The 15,842-nt window shown below is 32.3% G+C and overlaps 1 protein-coding gene and 1 pseudogene across 2 annotated transcripts; one reads left to right on the top strand and one right to left on the bottom strand.

The window, feature by feature from the left end:
• Positions 1-928: 928 nt before the first annotated feature.
• LOC143560176 (putative lipid phosphate phosphatase 4) lies at positions 929-4,250 on the top strand. Its single transcript, XM_077048536.1, has 7 exons — positions 929-2,096; positions 2,992-3,079; positions 3,347-3,456; positions 3,536-3,626; positions 3,729-3,917; positions 4,016-4,075; positions 4,165-4,250. Exons 1-7 carry the CDS (start codon positions 1,872-1,874, stop codon positions 4,248-4,250), a joined length of 849 nt encoding a protein of 282 aa, XP_076904651.1. The 5' UTR covers positions 929-1,871.
• A 5,541-nt stretch (positions 4,251-9,791) lies between these two features.
• LOC143560192 (TPR repeat-containing thioredoxin TDX-like) lies at positions 9,792-15,033 on the bottom strand (annotated as a pseudogene). Its single transcript, XR_013140074.1, has 10 exons — positions 14,842-15,033; positions 14,724-14,757; positions 13,741-13,842; positions 13,557-13,644; positions 13,076-13,156; positions 12,769-12,833; positions 11,980-12,120; positions 11,723-11,839; positions 11,509-11,536; positions 9,792-10,378 (listed from the first exon to the last, which is right to left on the bottom strand). The product of XR_013140074.1 is annotated as a TPR repeat-containing thioredoxin TDX-like (transcript).
• Between the last annotated feature and the right edge of the window lie 809 nt (positions 15,034-15,842).

The following is a 15,842-nucleotide window of genomic DNA, read 5'->3' as shown; positions in this document are numbered from 1 at the left end:
GGTGGACAAAACCGATGATTGAACCGAAAGGTTGGATGTACGTAACCTTAACCGTAATCTATATGATGATAAAATACTAAATAGAAAAATATAACAAATGATTCACCTAGTTTGTCTCAAAAATAAGCTATTAACATTTTTTGAAAGACGATTTTTTGTCATCTACCCATTCAGGGGACTTAAACTCACGACCTCTTAATTTATTGATGTTTTAAAGAATCTGTCTTTGTTGCCAACCCATTGACTTCTTTTTTTTGTTTGTAAATAAAAAAAACCATCACCATTCATATATTGTTCAGTCTACAATTTATGCATTTAATTAACAACCATTCATGCATATTGGCTAAACCACGTGTCATTTAGTGGTTAACAAAACCCAAAATCCCACAATGTTGTTCAAGTTTATGAACCAAAAAATCTTATAGGTGAAGCTTAAATTGTGCATTTAAGGTGGGCAAATTAGAAACGATCCAAAAAGGGTAATTTGCATGGGTATAAGTGGCCTACATATTCATTTATGAACCTCCATGTCCTGCACCATAATTATCTCCATCAGGATTCTATGAGCCCCCCTCCCCTAACCCATTGATCTCTCTTGGCTTTATCCCTTTATATAAAAGGTACATTCATCTATATATACATGCATGCATATATACAAATATACAAGTAGATGTAGGTCCATAAGGCATAATAATATTTTCATGTGCATAGATATGTATGTATTTCTGTTTATATATAAAGGTACAATGTTCTATATGAATATACATGCATGCATACATATATACATATACAAGTTGATTTAGGTCCATAATAACTTTTTTATACAAGTTGATTTAGGTATATATAAAGGTACACTTCTCTATATGAATGTTTATACATGCATGCATGTATATATATACATGTATGTATATATATATATACCTTGGTTTTAAAAAGCACACCTGAGACAAGCCAAGGCGAGAGGCGTCCTAAGACGAGGGCCTCTTCAATTTAGGCTAGTCAAGGCAAGCAATGTTGAAAAGGTGGGCCTATGGCGAGATTTTTAGGCAAAAAGCGACAAAGCAAAGTTGAGGCGCTCGCCTTTCGTAAGCAAAAATATTTTTAAGCATCTAAATGTTGTACATGCAATATGTTTTTTAGATTTTGTGTGTAGGTAGTGTATATACTAAATCATATATAATCCTTAAATATAGATACATTATTGGTCGGGATGTTAAAAACTCATTATATATGCATATATAAGAATTATATAAATATGTTCGTCTCGCGTATAAAAAGTGTTCGCTTTTGCGCTTGGCGCTTCATGCTCTATTTTAAACCCCGTCGTTTTTCTTCGCCTCTCGCTTTTTAGAACCAAGATATATTAACATGCAAATGTTGGTTCATAATAATATTTATATATACGTATAGATATGTGCATTTGTTTATGTATATATGACTATGCATTTATGAGTTACAAATTTACAATACATGTACATGAATGTGTGATGAAATTAATAATGAGCAAAACATGTTATTTTTTTTAAAACGTAAAACTAACATACTCTCAAATATTTTTATATATTTAAACCCACTACTACTGTAATAGACGGAGACACCTTAACACCGCACCATGTTGCTTGGCATGTTAAGTTGATTATGAAAACTTGGCACAAATAGATATGTTACTAGCACATTTCCCATGTCACGAAAATGGCACTTAAGTTGATTTTAAAAACTAACATCAATTTAAACAATACAAAATGTCAATTAGATAACAACATAACACAAAGTTCCGATTAAGGGTATGAACAAAACGCGATACATATTTTACGCTACATGAATAACATCTTATTCGTAGAATTGTATGTTCCATAGGTTAAATCGTAATAATGTCAGAGAGACATACGGGTAATGGAGCTCACACCATTAGCACCCATGGCAAACAAGTCTTAAAGGAGCATGCGCAGGATTGGGCGGTCCTTTTGCTCCTAGTTTTAACTGATGTTTTTCTTAACATGATCGAACCTTTCCATCGCTATGTGGGAGAAGATATGATGACCGACATGAAATACCCGTTCTATGAAAAAGACACCATTCCTATGTGGGCAGTTCCGGTATGAGCATTCTTTCTCATGCTTTTGTGTAGGGCTGTCAATTTATGACACAGACCTGTTAACACCACACCACACGAAATGGGTTTTAATAGGTTTGGGTTTGAGCTTAACATGTTCGTGTCTTAAACATGTCGACCTGTTTAAGACATGTTTAGATTCGTGGCCTAACAGGTCAAAGACCTGTTAACCTGTTAGTAACCTGCATAGATTTTTATTTTTAAAAAATAAATATATATACACTCCTAAATTCTTAAACCTAAAGTCATACTTACAAACGATATTTCACCAATGTCTCTCAGAACTCGATATTATATTTTTTATGGATGTTATGATTTGCATCTATGGTTTTTTGTTTCAAATATGTTTTGTCATCTTTTGTTTCTAGTCTGTTATTTGGATTTGTGGTTTCTTGTTTCAAATATGTTATGGATTATCTATTAATTAAGACTTTTATGCTCGTTTTGAAAATTTTGGTTTCGTTACACATGTATTATTCATTTTGTCTTTAAACAGGTCCCTCAACAGGTCTTAACAAGTTAACATATTACTAAACATGTTCGTGTTTGGAAAAAATAACACGATTAGTTATCGTGTCGTGTTTGTGTTTAGCACAACATGCCAACATGTCTTATCGTGTCGTGTCTGACATGTTATGACAACCCTACTTTTGTGAGTCTCTTGTAATGAGTCGTGTTTCGTATTGGGTTGTGTTTGTCCTCTCTAGTTCCTTACCGAGGTTTTTTTAAAAACTATTATTGTCATTAAAAAACATGAGACTTATGAAAGATCATAATAAAATATGATATTAGAGAAAACATAGTCATATTACAAAATTTCAAGAATTTGTATAGGTTATTATCAATGGGAGGTGACACTAAGCTCTTTCTTTATATAGTTCTATGCAGGGATAGTACCAATTACGATATTCTTTATTTATTATAATAAGAGAAAGGATGTCTATGATGTGCATAATGCTGTGCTTGGTGAGTACTTTTACCTTTCTTTTGATTTAGCTATAACCAATTAACCACAATGTTTCTTGAATGATGTTATAGCCACTAAATTAATAAAAACTTGTGTTTTTTAATACGATGAAACACTTACGTGTTAAAGAAAACATGCCGCAAAAAGATACATGTCATTTAAAAACTATGATGTGTAACGAGTTGTGTTTTCTTTAGAACAAGACAAAGTATATGCATAGAGAAGGCAAGTGAATAACAAATATTTGCTTGTGGGTTGAAATTCAGGTCTTTTATACGCACTTTTGATAACGGCTGTCATTACTGATTCGATAAAAGATGCCACTGGTCGACCAAGACCAAATTTCTATTACAGATGTTTTCCAGATGGTAAATCGGTATGAATGTTTAATGCTAGCAAAATGCATATAACCTGAACTTGTTTATTTTCTAATGAAATGTGACATGTATATGTAGGCATTTGGCAATGATGGAGATGTATTATGCCATGGAGAGAGACTTATAATAAAAGAAGGATATAAAAGCTTCCCTAGTGGGCATACTTCATGTACACTTTCAAATTATCTTATCATTATTACTTTGAAATTGATAGCTTTTAATGAGTAGAATTGCACTACTAACTTATGGACATGACTAATAAAAAATGTAGGGTCATTTGCTGGTCTTGGCTTCCTTGCTTGGTACTTATGTGGAAAACTTAAAGCCTTTAATAACAAGGGTCATGCCCATAACCTATGTATAGTCATGTTACCATATCTTTTCGCCGCACTAGTTGGAGTGAGTCGTGTAGATGACTATTGGCATCATTGGACAGACGTGTTTACCGGAGCAATCATAGGTTTTCCATCTCAAAGTTGATTTGAATATAATAAAACAAAGTTTGATTAACTCTTTCTTTCCAAAATGCTGATTAAATTGTATCTTCTATATTTGTAGGAACGACTGTTTCTGCATTCTGCTATTTACAATTCTTCCCATTTCCGAATCACGAAAATGGTAACGTGTTATAATAGTATATGTTTTTATTTACTATACATTTATTGCTTTAATCATACACGAATGACCAGTTTGACTTGAATACATAGGTTGGGCGCCACATGCGTATATCACAATGATGGAAATGGAACGATCCCGCGAATTAGAAGGTGCGAATGCTGATTTAGAAGCTTAGAAGGGGAGAGGAGACATGAATCCATCCTTAATGGAGATCTTATATGCGTCAGATAGCTTAATACGCATCTACATATAAAAATATACGCGGGGTAATAGTTTTTTAGGGATTCATTGTGATGTGTAGCATCTATTTGAACTTCCTACACATATTGTTGAGATTTTCTTTCGTGAACACTATTCATCACTATGTATTTTGTTTATATATTTGGGATTTTCCTCTAAAATGAAAAAAATATTTAGGGAAATTCAAAACACAAACAGTATGACCAATATTAATTTTGGGTCATTTGTTTTATACGAGCATACTTTTTTGATAGTGTTAGAATTTGTGAAGGCTTTTTGGGCAGGTTTTGGGTTTAGGCTTAAACTGGAGACAAGGAGAACCTAGCGGGATCGCATTGGTTTCGTGTTCATTAAGTTAATTGTTAAACATAGTTTTATCTCTATTTTACTTTGTTATGTAATTGTAATCTTGGTTGTGTGTTAATTAAGAAAACCTTAGTTGTAGCTCGTGGGTGTATGTCATCTGATATATGGGACCGAACCACGTTAAAGTTTGTGTCGTTTATATTTTCTATTTTTGCGTGATTATCGTTTATGTGTGTGTTGTCACTTCTGCATTAATAGAGACCTCATATAGTTTGGATGCCACTATATTATGCATAACATGTATTCATTATGGTCAATATACTATTTTAAAGAACTGGGTTTGGATCAAATACAAATAAAATTAATGTGTTAATTGTGAGAATCAAGTACAATAATTATATATATAAATAGAGTAATTATGTAATTACATCATAGAGAATTACATAATTACTCTATGATGATATTACATAATTACTTTACCCGTATATATAATTACTCTACTTGATTCTCACAATTAGCACGTTAATTTCATTTGTACGTTAACTTTCTTCTTATAAATCCATTCAAGTTTTGACTCTATTATATTATTTCGATATGTTTTCATAATCAGATAAAAGGTAAGTTACGATACTGTTGACAAACTTGGTTACATAAATTTAACCATAAAGGTTTTGAAAGAATTTTAAATAACAGAAACGTATTAAAACTTCATAACTTGTAAATTAATATGTTTAAAGGTGACCACAAAGAGTTGAACCATAAAATCACATTTGATTTCATATCTGACATGATATCGGTCCACATATGAAAATCATCAAATTCGTTTGAATCATATTTATTATGTGAATGAATTAAATCAAGTAAAAGTTAAAAGGTAAAATTGAGGTTTTTATATTTTGTGTTTACTATTTACTTTCCATCACTATTCCCTCATAATTAACTTAATTGTATGTGTTTATATGTGTGTGTGCTAAAATGAAAATAAAAAAATTAAAGCTATGAGAATTAAGATACAAGACACTAAATTAGTGAAGACCATAATTAGCAATAAAGTTTAATTATTTTTTTCCGGTGTTTATATTTTTTTTTTCAGTTTAATACTTATTAGATACATATAGTATGTTATTTACATAAAAAACAATCAAACTATTTTGTTCATATTATTTTTTCTAAAAGTTTTAGACGTTTGCTAACGTGTGGTTCTATGTGAAAACGAAATTTGTTTATTCTTTCTAATTTTTGAAAAAATAAATAAACATTGCATTTCAATCATTTTTTTTATATTTACAAAATTAAATCATAAAATTACATTTGCTTTTTTTATTTTACTTGATTCATCGATATAGGGAAAAAAAATATACGTAATTCGACTTTTTACATACATGGTTGCAAAAAACTCATAACTAGTTGGTCTATGGCGTCCTCCTCACAAATGTGAGGTTACGGATTTATAACCTTGCAAATGCAACGTAAAAGTAAAATTATGTTAAAAAATAATAATAAAGTATAGTTGCGGTCACAAAAATGTGTGAAGAATAATATTACAATCCTAACAACTATGATTTGGAAATAAATGAGTGATAGTGTGATAGAGAGTACAAGTCTAGTGTCCTTGTAAAATGAACAATATCTTAAGATCATCTAAAAGTTATGATGGTATAGAAATTGTACAAAGCTAACAACTATGGTTTGAACCTTTCAAAACCAAGTCATTGTACCTTATAAAACCACCCTTCTTCTGACCCGGATCCCATGAGTTTTGTACCACCTTCTTTTGTGTGAACCATAGTACCACTACACATGTAACCCACCAGCCCTTCACCTTTCGAGTAATTACTTATTACACCCTAAAGTTTTTGTTAGTTCATTGTTTATGTTTAGTTGTTTGGGTTTTTGATTTAAGAAGGATGTTTATTTAGACGCGATGGATGTTGTATGATTCGGTTTAGGGGTGCGTATAAAACCGAAAGCTAAAAGAATCAACTGAATGCACCGAATTATAACAAAAACCGACAATTTGGTTTTATGTTTTTTGTGAAAAACGAACTCATGGTTCGGTTTTGGTTTTGCATGTGACAATAACCGAAAATACAGAATCAAATTTGAGATATTCATTTTTTATTTTTTATTGTGAGTAATTTATAAGAATTTATTAAATAGGAAACTTAATTAATAATACTTTAGCTAAAATGTTAATAATTAATTAGTTAATAATTAACAAAATAATCTAGGCCTAAATTCATTACTTTGGGACAAATTTTGTTTTTTGGCTCAAAATTTTATAACTCAATTGACAAAAACCAAATCAAAAAACCCAAAAACCGAAACCGAACAGTTTTGAAAAGTCCAAAATCGGAGATTTGGTTTTTGGTTCGGTTTTTGCCTAAAACCGACCCAGACCAAACCGTACTCACCCTAATTCGGTTTTGTCTTTCATAATGGATGTATAGCTCTGCGTTAATTTCTTACACGTCAGATGAATAAGCATGAGTCTACAAGCTAGTTTAGTAATTATAAGATAGCAAGTTATGTTCAAAAGTTGTAATGTTCTCAAATACAAGTGTTACCAAGTGCATTATGATCATCTATGGTCGAACTATAGGGATCGGGGTTTAATTATAAACTCTGGTTTTTAGACGTATGTAATGTTATATGTATATCAAATGGCAACTTGTAAAGTTTAGTTTCTTAGACTTCGGCCATTAAAGTTTGGTGTATATACTTTTTGCCCCCTCAACTTTAAATACAAACTTTGATTCATTAGACTTTTGCCACAAAAGTTTAACATATATACTTTATGCCCCTTCAACTTTAGTTTCACTCAATTACTTTTTGGCCCTCGACTTTGATAATAACTATTTTTACATTTTGACCCCTTTTAGTAATAAAACTTTTGTCGCAAAACTTTTATCGTAACGAATTGAACCAGTAACGACGGACTTCCCACAGCATACTTGCCACAACGAACAATAACTTTCGAAAAACTTGTTATAATAAATAGAATGTAATACACTGTATACACAAACCACATGTAACACAAGTTTTAGAATTATGGACAGAAATATACAATACAAGTGTGTTTTATTTAACATTCTAGAACTTCTAGAACCTGTCATTTATGCTGTCCTCTACCATGATGGCCTATAAATACATAAACTTGGGTGAAGTTTCTACTTAGAGCATATTCAAAATATCATTCTTTATATCATACATTTAACGTTTTCTTTCAATATAAGTTAAGGGTTTTAGCATTCAATTTGTGCTTTGATAAGTTCAAATATAAGTTTATGCACAAAACATCTCATTTTTCATGATCTATCTACTTGTTACTTGTTGGTTATATTCTGTTATGAAGAACGAGCGGCCGGATAAAAGATTTCGACTAATGAAATGGGTTGAAGTGTCTCGATGGTGTTGCTGACAGAAGATAGAGAGCACATATGACGAAGGTGCAATTTGGATTGTGCATCTTTCTACTTTATGCTCTCTATCGTTCTGTCATCACCGCATGCCTTCTTTCCTTTATTTCATTTTTCTTTATCGAAATCTTTCTAAGGTTATTATGAAGCTTTTGTTTTTCTTTTTTTATATTTCTAGGAATGTGATCTTTAATGTAGGGAAGATAATTGGTCGGGTATGGAACGAGTTTTGGTAATCTCAATTTCATACCCGCAAGCATCCACTCGTTGAGATGCCCACTACCTAAAACATGATGTTAAACTATCAATAAAGACATGCGCGTTTATGTAATTTTAACAAGTTCAAATTTTCAACAACTTTAACATTAACATACTATTTTTCGTATTCTATACCATTATATGTGTGTGTGGTTTCGATTATGGGCAACAAGAATGAATGATTGAGTATGTGTCACCTAATATCATATCCGTCACAAGTTCTTAAAAACTTCTAAAACCAATTGTAAACGTTCATATCCCAAATAGGCAAATACTTCATGTATTTATTTTTCATGTCGGGTTTGGGTTTGATTATTATCCATATATCAAAGGCTAACACACTCTTTACTATCTATAAACTTTTCATGACCACATGTTTTAGTTTTCATGTTTTTTTCCCTCAAGCGGCCTTCTACGTTGCAAGTTCGTAGGAGGCTTCTGATGGTGGAGTCCTTGGTAATGTCGTTCACGAACGGCCATCGCCTTCCGAAACTCGAGTCTACATCGAAGCTCATTTGATAGCTGGTATCGAGCCCAGAGCCTCCATTGGAGCTCACTTATATTAATAGGTTTGAGCCATTTATTGAGCTTAATTATCTTTGAAAACTTGAACGAGCCTACTATTTATATATATACTTTTAATATATATTATGTTATACTTATAAATAATATATTTATATACGTAAATAAAATAGTTATATATTTTCTAATAAATAATATATAAGCCAAGCCCAAACAAATTTTGTGCTAGAAAAATTTTCACAAGGCAAGCTTATACTTTAGTAGATCTTGAAACAAGTCAAGTCCGAGCTTAACCTCCCATAATTTACATAAGTCGAACTTAAATTTAGACGGGTACGGCTTAACTCGTTCACGAGACAAGTTCTAACTATATATGTTCTAAAGTTACACCGAAGCAATTATGATGTCATGATTATTTTTCTCCTTAAACTTGTATAGAAAAATAACTATGAGACTTCATTCAATATATTATTAGAAATCAATATCAATTTAAAATAACATATATTATATTAGTCTTAGACATCAACATTATACATTTTGCAAAACAAATAATGATAATAAATATTAGATGGGTCTATTTACATAAATTTAATTCGTACGTTAACTCGTAGCGTAAAACACAATCCTAACCATTTTAAAGCGAACCCACATACACGTTTAGGTGAACTAACTTGGGTCGGTTATAGCGTAGCAAGATAACCGAAACCAGTTTGGAACTTGTTAAAACCAAACCATGTAAAAAAACAGTCGAAAACCAAAACTGTTTGGAAACCGAAACGTTCTTTTCTACTTGAAAACCAGTTTGTGAAAAATCGTTTTTGACTTTTGTTCACCTAAACCGGAACCAGTTTGATAAATAAATAAATAAATAAACCCTTGCGTTAAATATGTAATGAGAATTGGATTTCAACACGTGATACGCGAACCATGTTCCAGATTCATGTCACGACCATAAGCACCCAACAAACCATGTTCCAGGTTCGTGTTCACGACCATTAGCACCCTTAAGATCAAAAGTTTGGAATACGCAAAAATCACAAACTGCCCGACCGATCAGACCGGCCAAACGTTAACTCAGTTTGGGTCAAACGACTCAAAGGATACACAAGTCAACATAACCTATGTTCCGACCCGACACACATCCACGACAGTATTTAACTATTTATCCACAACCTCATCATAACATATATTTTAAAACATTTTAAAACAAAATGTTGAAAAGAAGCTAGCTCATGAAGCATACTTGGCGATTTTCGTTTCAAGTGAAGATTTATCGGCCCCAACAACCTTGTCAATTTCCTTTCCGTTTTTAGTAAAAAAGAACGTTGGCACGCTGCTAATGTTCCACTTTGCAGCCACATCGCTCGCTTCATCAATGTCAATTTTCAAGAACAATGTTTTGGGGTACTTAGCCGCAGGTCTTTGTAGACAGGAGCCATGAAGCGGCAGGGCCCGCACCATGTAGCTGTGAAGTACAAAATGGCTAGCTGGTTTGACTTTGATGAAGCGGTCAACCTTGTTTCCAACTCGCTAGCTTTGTGAATGGCAATTACTTCACCTAAACATTAACATATACACATATAAACATTAAAACAAGATTGTATTTATGTAACATATCAAATTTTATTTACAATTTTTAATTACTTTCTACATATTTATTATATATTCTTCAATTTTTTATTAAATCCACAAACATTTACCAAGTAACTATATATTACATTGTATAATACAAAACATTATTATATTCTATAAATAATAGGCACATTTCTAACTCGTGTATGAAGCTCTGGCTTAAGCGAAGTTATCAAACGAGTTCCAATTCAACCTTGAGCTAGGCCCGAGCTCGTTTTAAGCTTGGATCAATTCAAGATTTTAACCAGTGATATAAAGTAGCTCACACGCAACTCGCCTCACTCGCGCCCCTGGTCGCAAGTCACCCAGCGTGCATTTCTAAAGCACACAAACCCTCCTTAATTACTTTATTTGATGAATTATATTATTATTGTAACAATATAGTATTTAACTAGTAGACCCCCGGCGCGTTGCGCCGTAGTTGTGCAACGTATGCGTTTATTTTATCGTGTGTCCCGCAAAGAAAATTCGGTTGGTATTGGTTCTAGATAAAACATAACCCCAATAAACATGTTAGAGACAATACACAACATGAGTTTGAGCCGTTAAGAGATAAGATATGACCTCAGTTCATCCCATTAGAGATATAACCTAACATGTCCGTCCTGTTAAATATACAAAAGGATGTGAAAAGGTAGGGGCCTAAATCAGACATAGACAAAATCAAGGTGCTAAATATATAACACATATATATTAATTAATAGCAGGGACTAAAATATGTATAACTCAAGCAACAGGGACTAAAACTGTATAACTATAAACTTTACTGTAGATTGCTACAGTATTCATTAGTTATCCTTTTATATATAGAGTAATATTTAATACATTACATCCTGATTAATCAATATAAAAGACTAAAGCTGAGAAAAAATGTTTAAGATCAACCAAACCCGCCTGCACACAAGGTTATGACATGTCACCCAACCCTTACCAGAAGGGTTGGGCCAGAATAATGAGGAATATATAGTGCATAAAACAAACAGTAGTCTTTTAATATTACACTAATCATGTTGGGATATCGTTTAATAGCATGAGCATAAAGGTGAAATCACATACCGTATGTTTGAGCTGAAGTCTTCACAGGCTGCAGCAAAAGAAAAACTATATGTTAGCCTCAAATAAACCGTGTTTTAACTTAATCAAAACTGTTAGAATCAGATCTCCCTGACCCAATATCAAAATTTAGTGATCAGATGTTAGATTTTGTTAAAATCATAAATTAAATAATAAAAATTATGATGAATTTCTAAATTTACAAATAGTAACATGCCTCGGTTTCAGCTTGGGCCTTTTGCTTTCCATGATCAGTTGCTTTAGTTTTCTTCTCTCTCCTTAGCCGTTCATACTTCCTTCGATGCTCTTTGATCTTGTGGACATTAGGTTCAATCTGAAATAGGATAATAAGGTAAATTGATAACGATACCAGAAGTCGTTTTTCAACTTGTCTACCTAAAAAATGAGTCAACTGACCTCCTACAGGTCAAATTTTGCATATATGTAATGAAGATTAAAAAATGGGCTGAGAACCTTTTTCAGAGTTGAACCGATTTCCTCGTCATGATCTATATTTGATGCTAAGCCCAAATCATGTGCCGCTTCTTCCCAAAGACCAAGCATAGCCCTTGCCAGTCCACGTGTTTTATACCCTTTTGCGGAGTCAGCATTGATCTGCAAAATTCAAATGATGAAAGATTAAGTTGTTTAGAAAAAAAATTTAAACTAGGCACAAAAGGAGACCTAGGTTTTCCTTTTTCTATTATAAAAGGTATTTTAGTCATTATAAAAGTTTAACAGTTGCAGAACACTGGACTGAGTTTGTAATGTCCAGAAAACTATGTACCGAATCCATTATACAGACATACCACAGGGACCATCCGTATTGGTGGCGGTGGTTATGGGTCCCACAAAAATCATAATTTATTTCTTATTTTTTATTGTAAAGGGTGTTTTAGTCATTTTAAAATTTTAACCACTAAGAGAAATTTTATTACGGGTTGTAGCAAAAAAGCAGCATGTGAACGTCATTAATTTAGTTTATATGCATATACCACAGTCCACATGGCATGTAACTTAATTTATAATATATTTTTTCAAATATACTTTTCTGAAGAAATATATTATCTTTGCAAACACGTAAATATAATTATTTATTTAATTAATATTGCTTTTCAGATATTTTCACATTTCTGACTGTGAAATAGCAATTTACAAATAAAATCAAGTAAAATGAAGTTGGTTGCTAAAATTAAAAAAAAACTTCATTTCTATTTCATGCAGTGAGCGCTAACCGCTATTAGCTAAGGTATAAAGACAGACCTTTAACGCTGCATCGGCATCTCGAATTGCAGCATTCGGCTTTTTGAGTTTCACAAATACACTAGCTGCAATTATGCACAAAAGACGAAATTATAAATAACCAAATGAAAACTCAAAAGCAAGACAGTTAGATTTGGATAATTGGATGTGAGTTTGTAATAATTATTAAAATAATCAGTTTTAGGAGTTGAACATATATGATTTTGATCTTAACTTGATGATTATTTAGGGGAACGACAATCACTTTGAAAACACAGATCCAAATACCACTTAAATATTAATCTTTTATTTCGCAAATGAGAAATACCTCTCGTGGCATACAATATAGCCGAACTTGGATTTAGTGTTATAGCTTCAGTTAGGTGATCTATGGCTTCATCCAGATTGCCTGCGGCATAATATTTTTTCAAAGAACAGTAGACAGATTAAATTAAAATAAATAAATAAAAACATCAGCATATTAAAGGTAGCCATTTTGACCAGTTTACTTAATAAAACGCTGCAACTGACCTCATGTGAGTTGCGGGTCGAAATGCATAAAAAAAACTGTTTTAATCAAAGATTCAGATTATTAATATAACAATATTGTCATTACTCATACATATCACATAACTACTTATTAAGAATAAGTGTTCGTGGATCAACAGTCAACACAACCAGTTCCGTTTTTTCAACCCGTACTAAAAACTGACCCGTTTCAGCAATTCCATCTGAACCCATTTTGACCCGCTGGCCGCTACCCTACCCACCCGTCCCAATTTGCCACCTCAGCAATTTACAGAACATACCTTCAGAGATTGCCTCAATAGCCTTTGACTTCAAATTTTGTGCAAGATCACGGTTTTCATCAGTAACTTCAATCGAGGGATCTCCCATCTAAAATCAAAGGTAAATATTTGATAACAGTATTACGAAAAAGGAACACTTGCATAACGGTAGTTGACCAAGTCAAAATTCATCAACTTTTACCACCTTTTGTGGAGGGTCATCATCAGGTTTTACGACATCAGAATCATCTAACTCCAGGTCAGACTCAACAATATCCTCGTTGGCCGTGTGTCCATTTTCAGCACCCTTCATTTTTCGGTAATATCAAGAAAAAAAAATTAACAAAATATATTTAAAAAATGTGAAAGAAAAGCAAGTAAATAAAAATACATCAAAAGAATCAAGGGTTATTTGTTTTTTAACAAAATCAGTCGATGGACATCTTAATCACGTATTTTTAAATAAAAATAATTTAAAATGTATATGAATTAACTAATCAATAATAAACAACCTGAGCCCAAACCAAGTCCGAGCTTGAAAAAACAACCTCACGAGCCAAACTCGAGCTTTCATAAGTCATTACAAGCCAAAGCCAAGCTCGAGCCTAGTTGAGGTCGTGCTCGGCTCGTTTACACCCCTAGCCCATGCCTGGCACATTTATTATTTATTAATTAACTTATATACATTTTTAATTTTTTTAAATATTTTGAGAAAAACCTTAAACTTAAACGAGACTAAAGTTAATAATAATAATAATAACATTAATAATAATAATAATTAGTTATTATTACTATTAATTAATAATTAAAATGAGAAAAACCTTGGGCTCGGTAGCTTTTTATTGATCCAAGCTCAAGTAGCTCCGGGTGGGGGGGCTCAGCCCGACCATTTGAAAAAGAGCTTGAAAAATAACTAGTAATAATATTATTATTTTTAATTATTTTTCAAGCTCTTTTATTATTATTATTATTATTATTATTATTATTATTATTATTATTATTTTATTATTATTATTATTATTAAAATGAGCTCAGCTTTTGAAAATGAGCTGAGCTCAAGCTCTCGTAAGTTAAAACGAGCCGAACTCGAGGCTAATCAAGCTCGTGCTTGGCTCGATTACATCGTTAAAAACGATAAATACTTAAACAAGCACTAAATCGATACAATAAGTGAAAATTAGGGCTCACGGATGTTGACGCTGGTGGAATTTTAGCTCCGAGACTGAACACAAACAATTAAATGAATCAATAAACCCGAAATTGTAATAATAATAATAATAATAATAATAATAATAAGTAATTATACCTTTGCAGAAAGGTTTTAAAGAACCCTAGTGATGGTTTATGAAGGATTGAAGGATCCGATTGGCAGCTTTCAACGAACAACTTTAGTTCTTCAAGTTTGGAATCATCCATCGGTTTCGTTTGCTATTTCTGATTAATGTGTGAGTAGTTTATGAAATGAAAGAAATATGAACAAGTTGTTAGAGAACCTTCAAGAAATATTTTGTTGAGGGTTTTTTTATATAAAATAAATTTGAATTTTGAGAAGAAAATTGTAAGGAAAGAAAAGATAATAATAGCTTTTAGACATGATACACAAAGAAATGATATACAAATGCTCGACATGAATCTATACGACTTTAACAGACATGAGTATAACTTTAACATGTTTCGTGTATTGTTTATAAAACAACATGTTAATTTTTATGTCTAAATAAGTATCAGACATTTGACAAAATGTCATAACACTCATTTTCCTCCTCGGGTAAACCGAGCTCATGTTTCGATGTTTTAGATGTTATACTCTTGTGCTCTGCAGCTAAATGATATCGGACATGGAAAATCCTGAAAAACCAAGACATAAATTTTATTTGATTGATGAAGGTTTCAATGTTTTAGCTATGTCATATCCAGTGTTGCAAAAATCCCGACTAGTCACCGATTAATCCCCGATTAATCGCTAGTCCCACTTCACTGATTAATTTTGGGCTAGTCGGCCAATTAATCGGTTAACGGTCAAATTCGGCCAATATCGACGTTTTTTCGGCGTGATTCCGACCAAAATCAGTGGTTTCCGGCGAGATTCCGACCCAAATCAACTATATTCGGCGAGATTGCAGCAAAAACTAGTGGTTTCCAGCGAAATTCCAGCCAATTTCCGGCCAAAATATGTTTGTGTATGTATAAAACTGAAAATTACATATAAAAATGTGTATGTGTATGTATAAAACTGAAAAATATACATTAATGTCCGATCCGATTAATCCCGATTAATCTCGACTAATCCCGATTAATCGCTAGTCC

This window comes from Bidens hawaiensis, unplaced genomic scaffold (genome assembly GCF_021521415.1).
Source record: "Bidens hawaiensis isolate Kalapana, Puna unplaced genomic scaffold, B.hawaiensis_p1.1 tig00020232_1, whole genome shotgun sequence".
NCBI classification, from domain to species: Eukaryota; Viridiplantae; Streptophyta; class Magnoliopsida; order Asterales; family Asteraceae; genus Bidens; species Bidens hawaiensis.
The sequence above is the reverse complement of the archived record's forward strand: the minus strand, read 5'-3'. Positions and strand labels throughout refer to the sequence as shown.

Coding starts and splice junctions, on each gene's coding strand:
- LOC143560176 (XM_077048536.1), top strand. CDS start 1,872: ATGTCAGAGAGACATACGGGTAATGGAGCTCACACCATTAGCACCCAT. Junction 3,457..3,535: donor GTTTTCCAGATGGTAAATCG/GTATGAATGTTT, acceptor ATGTATATGTAG/GCATTTGGCAATGATGGAGA. Junction 3,627..3,728: donor CCCTAGTGGGCATACTTCAT/GTACACTTTCAA, acceptor TAAAAAATGTAG/GGTCATTTGCTGGTCTTGGC.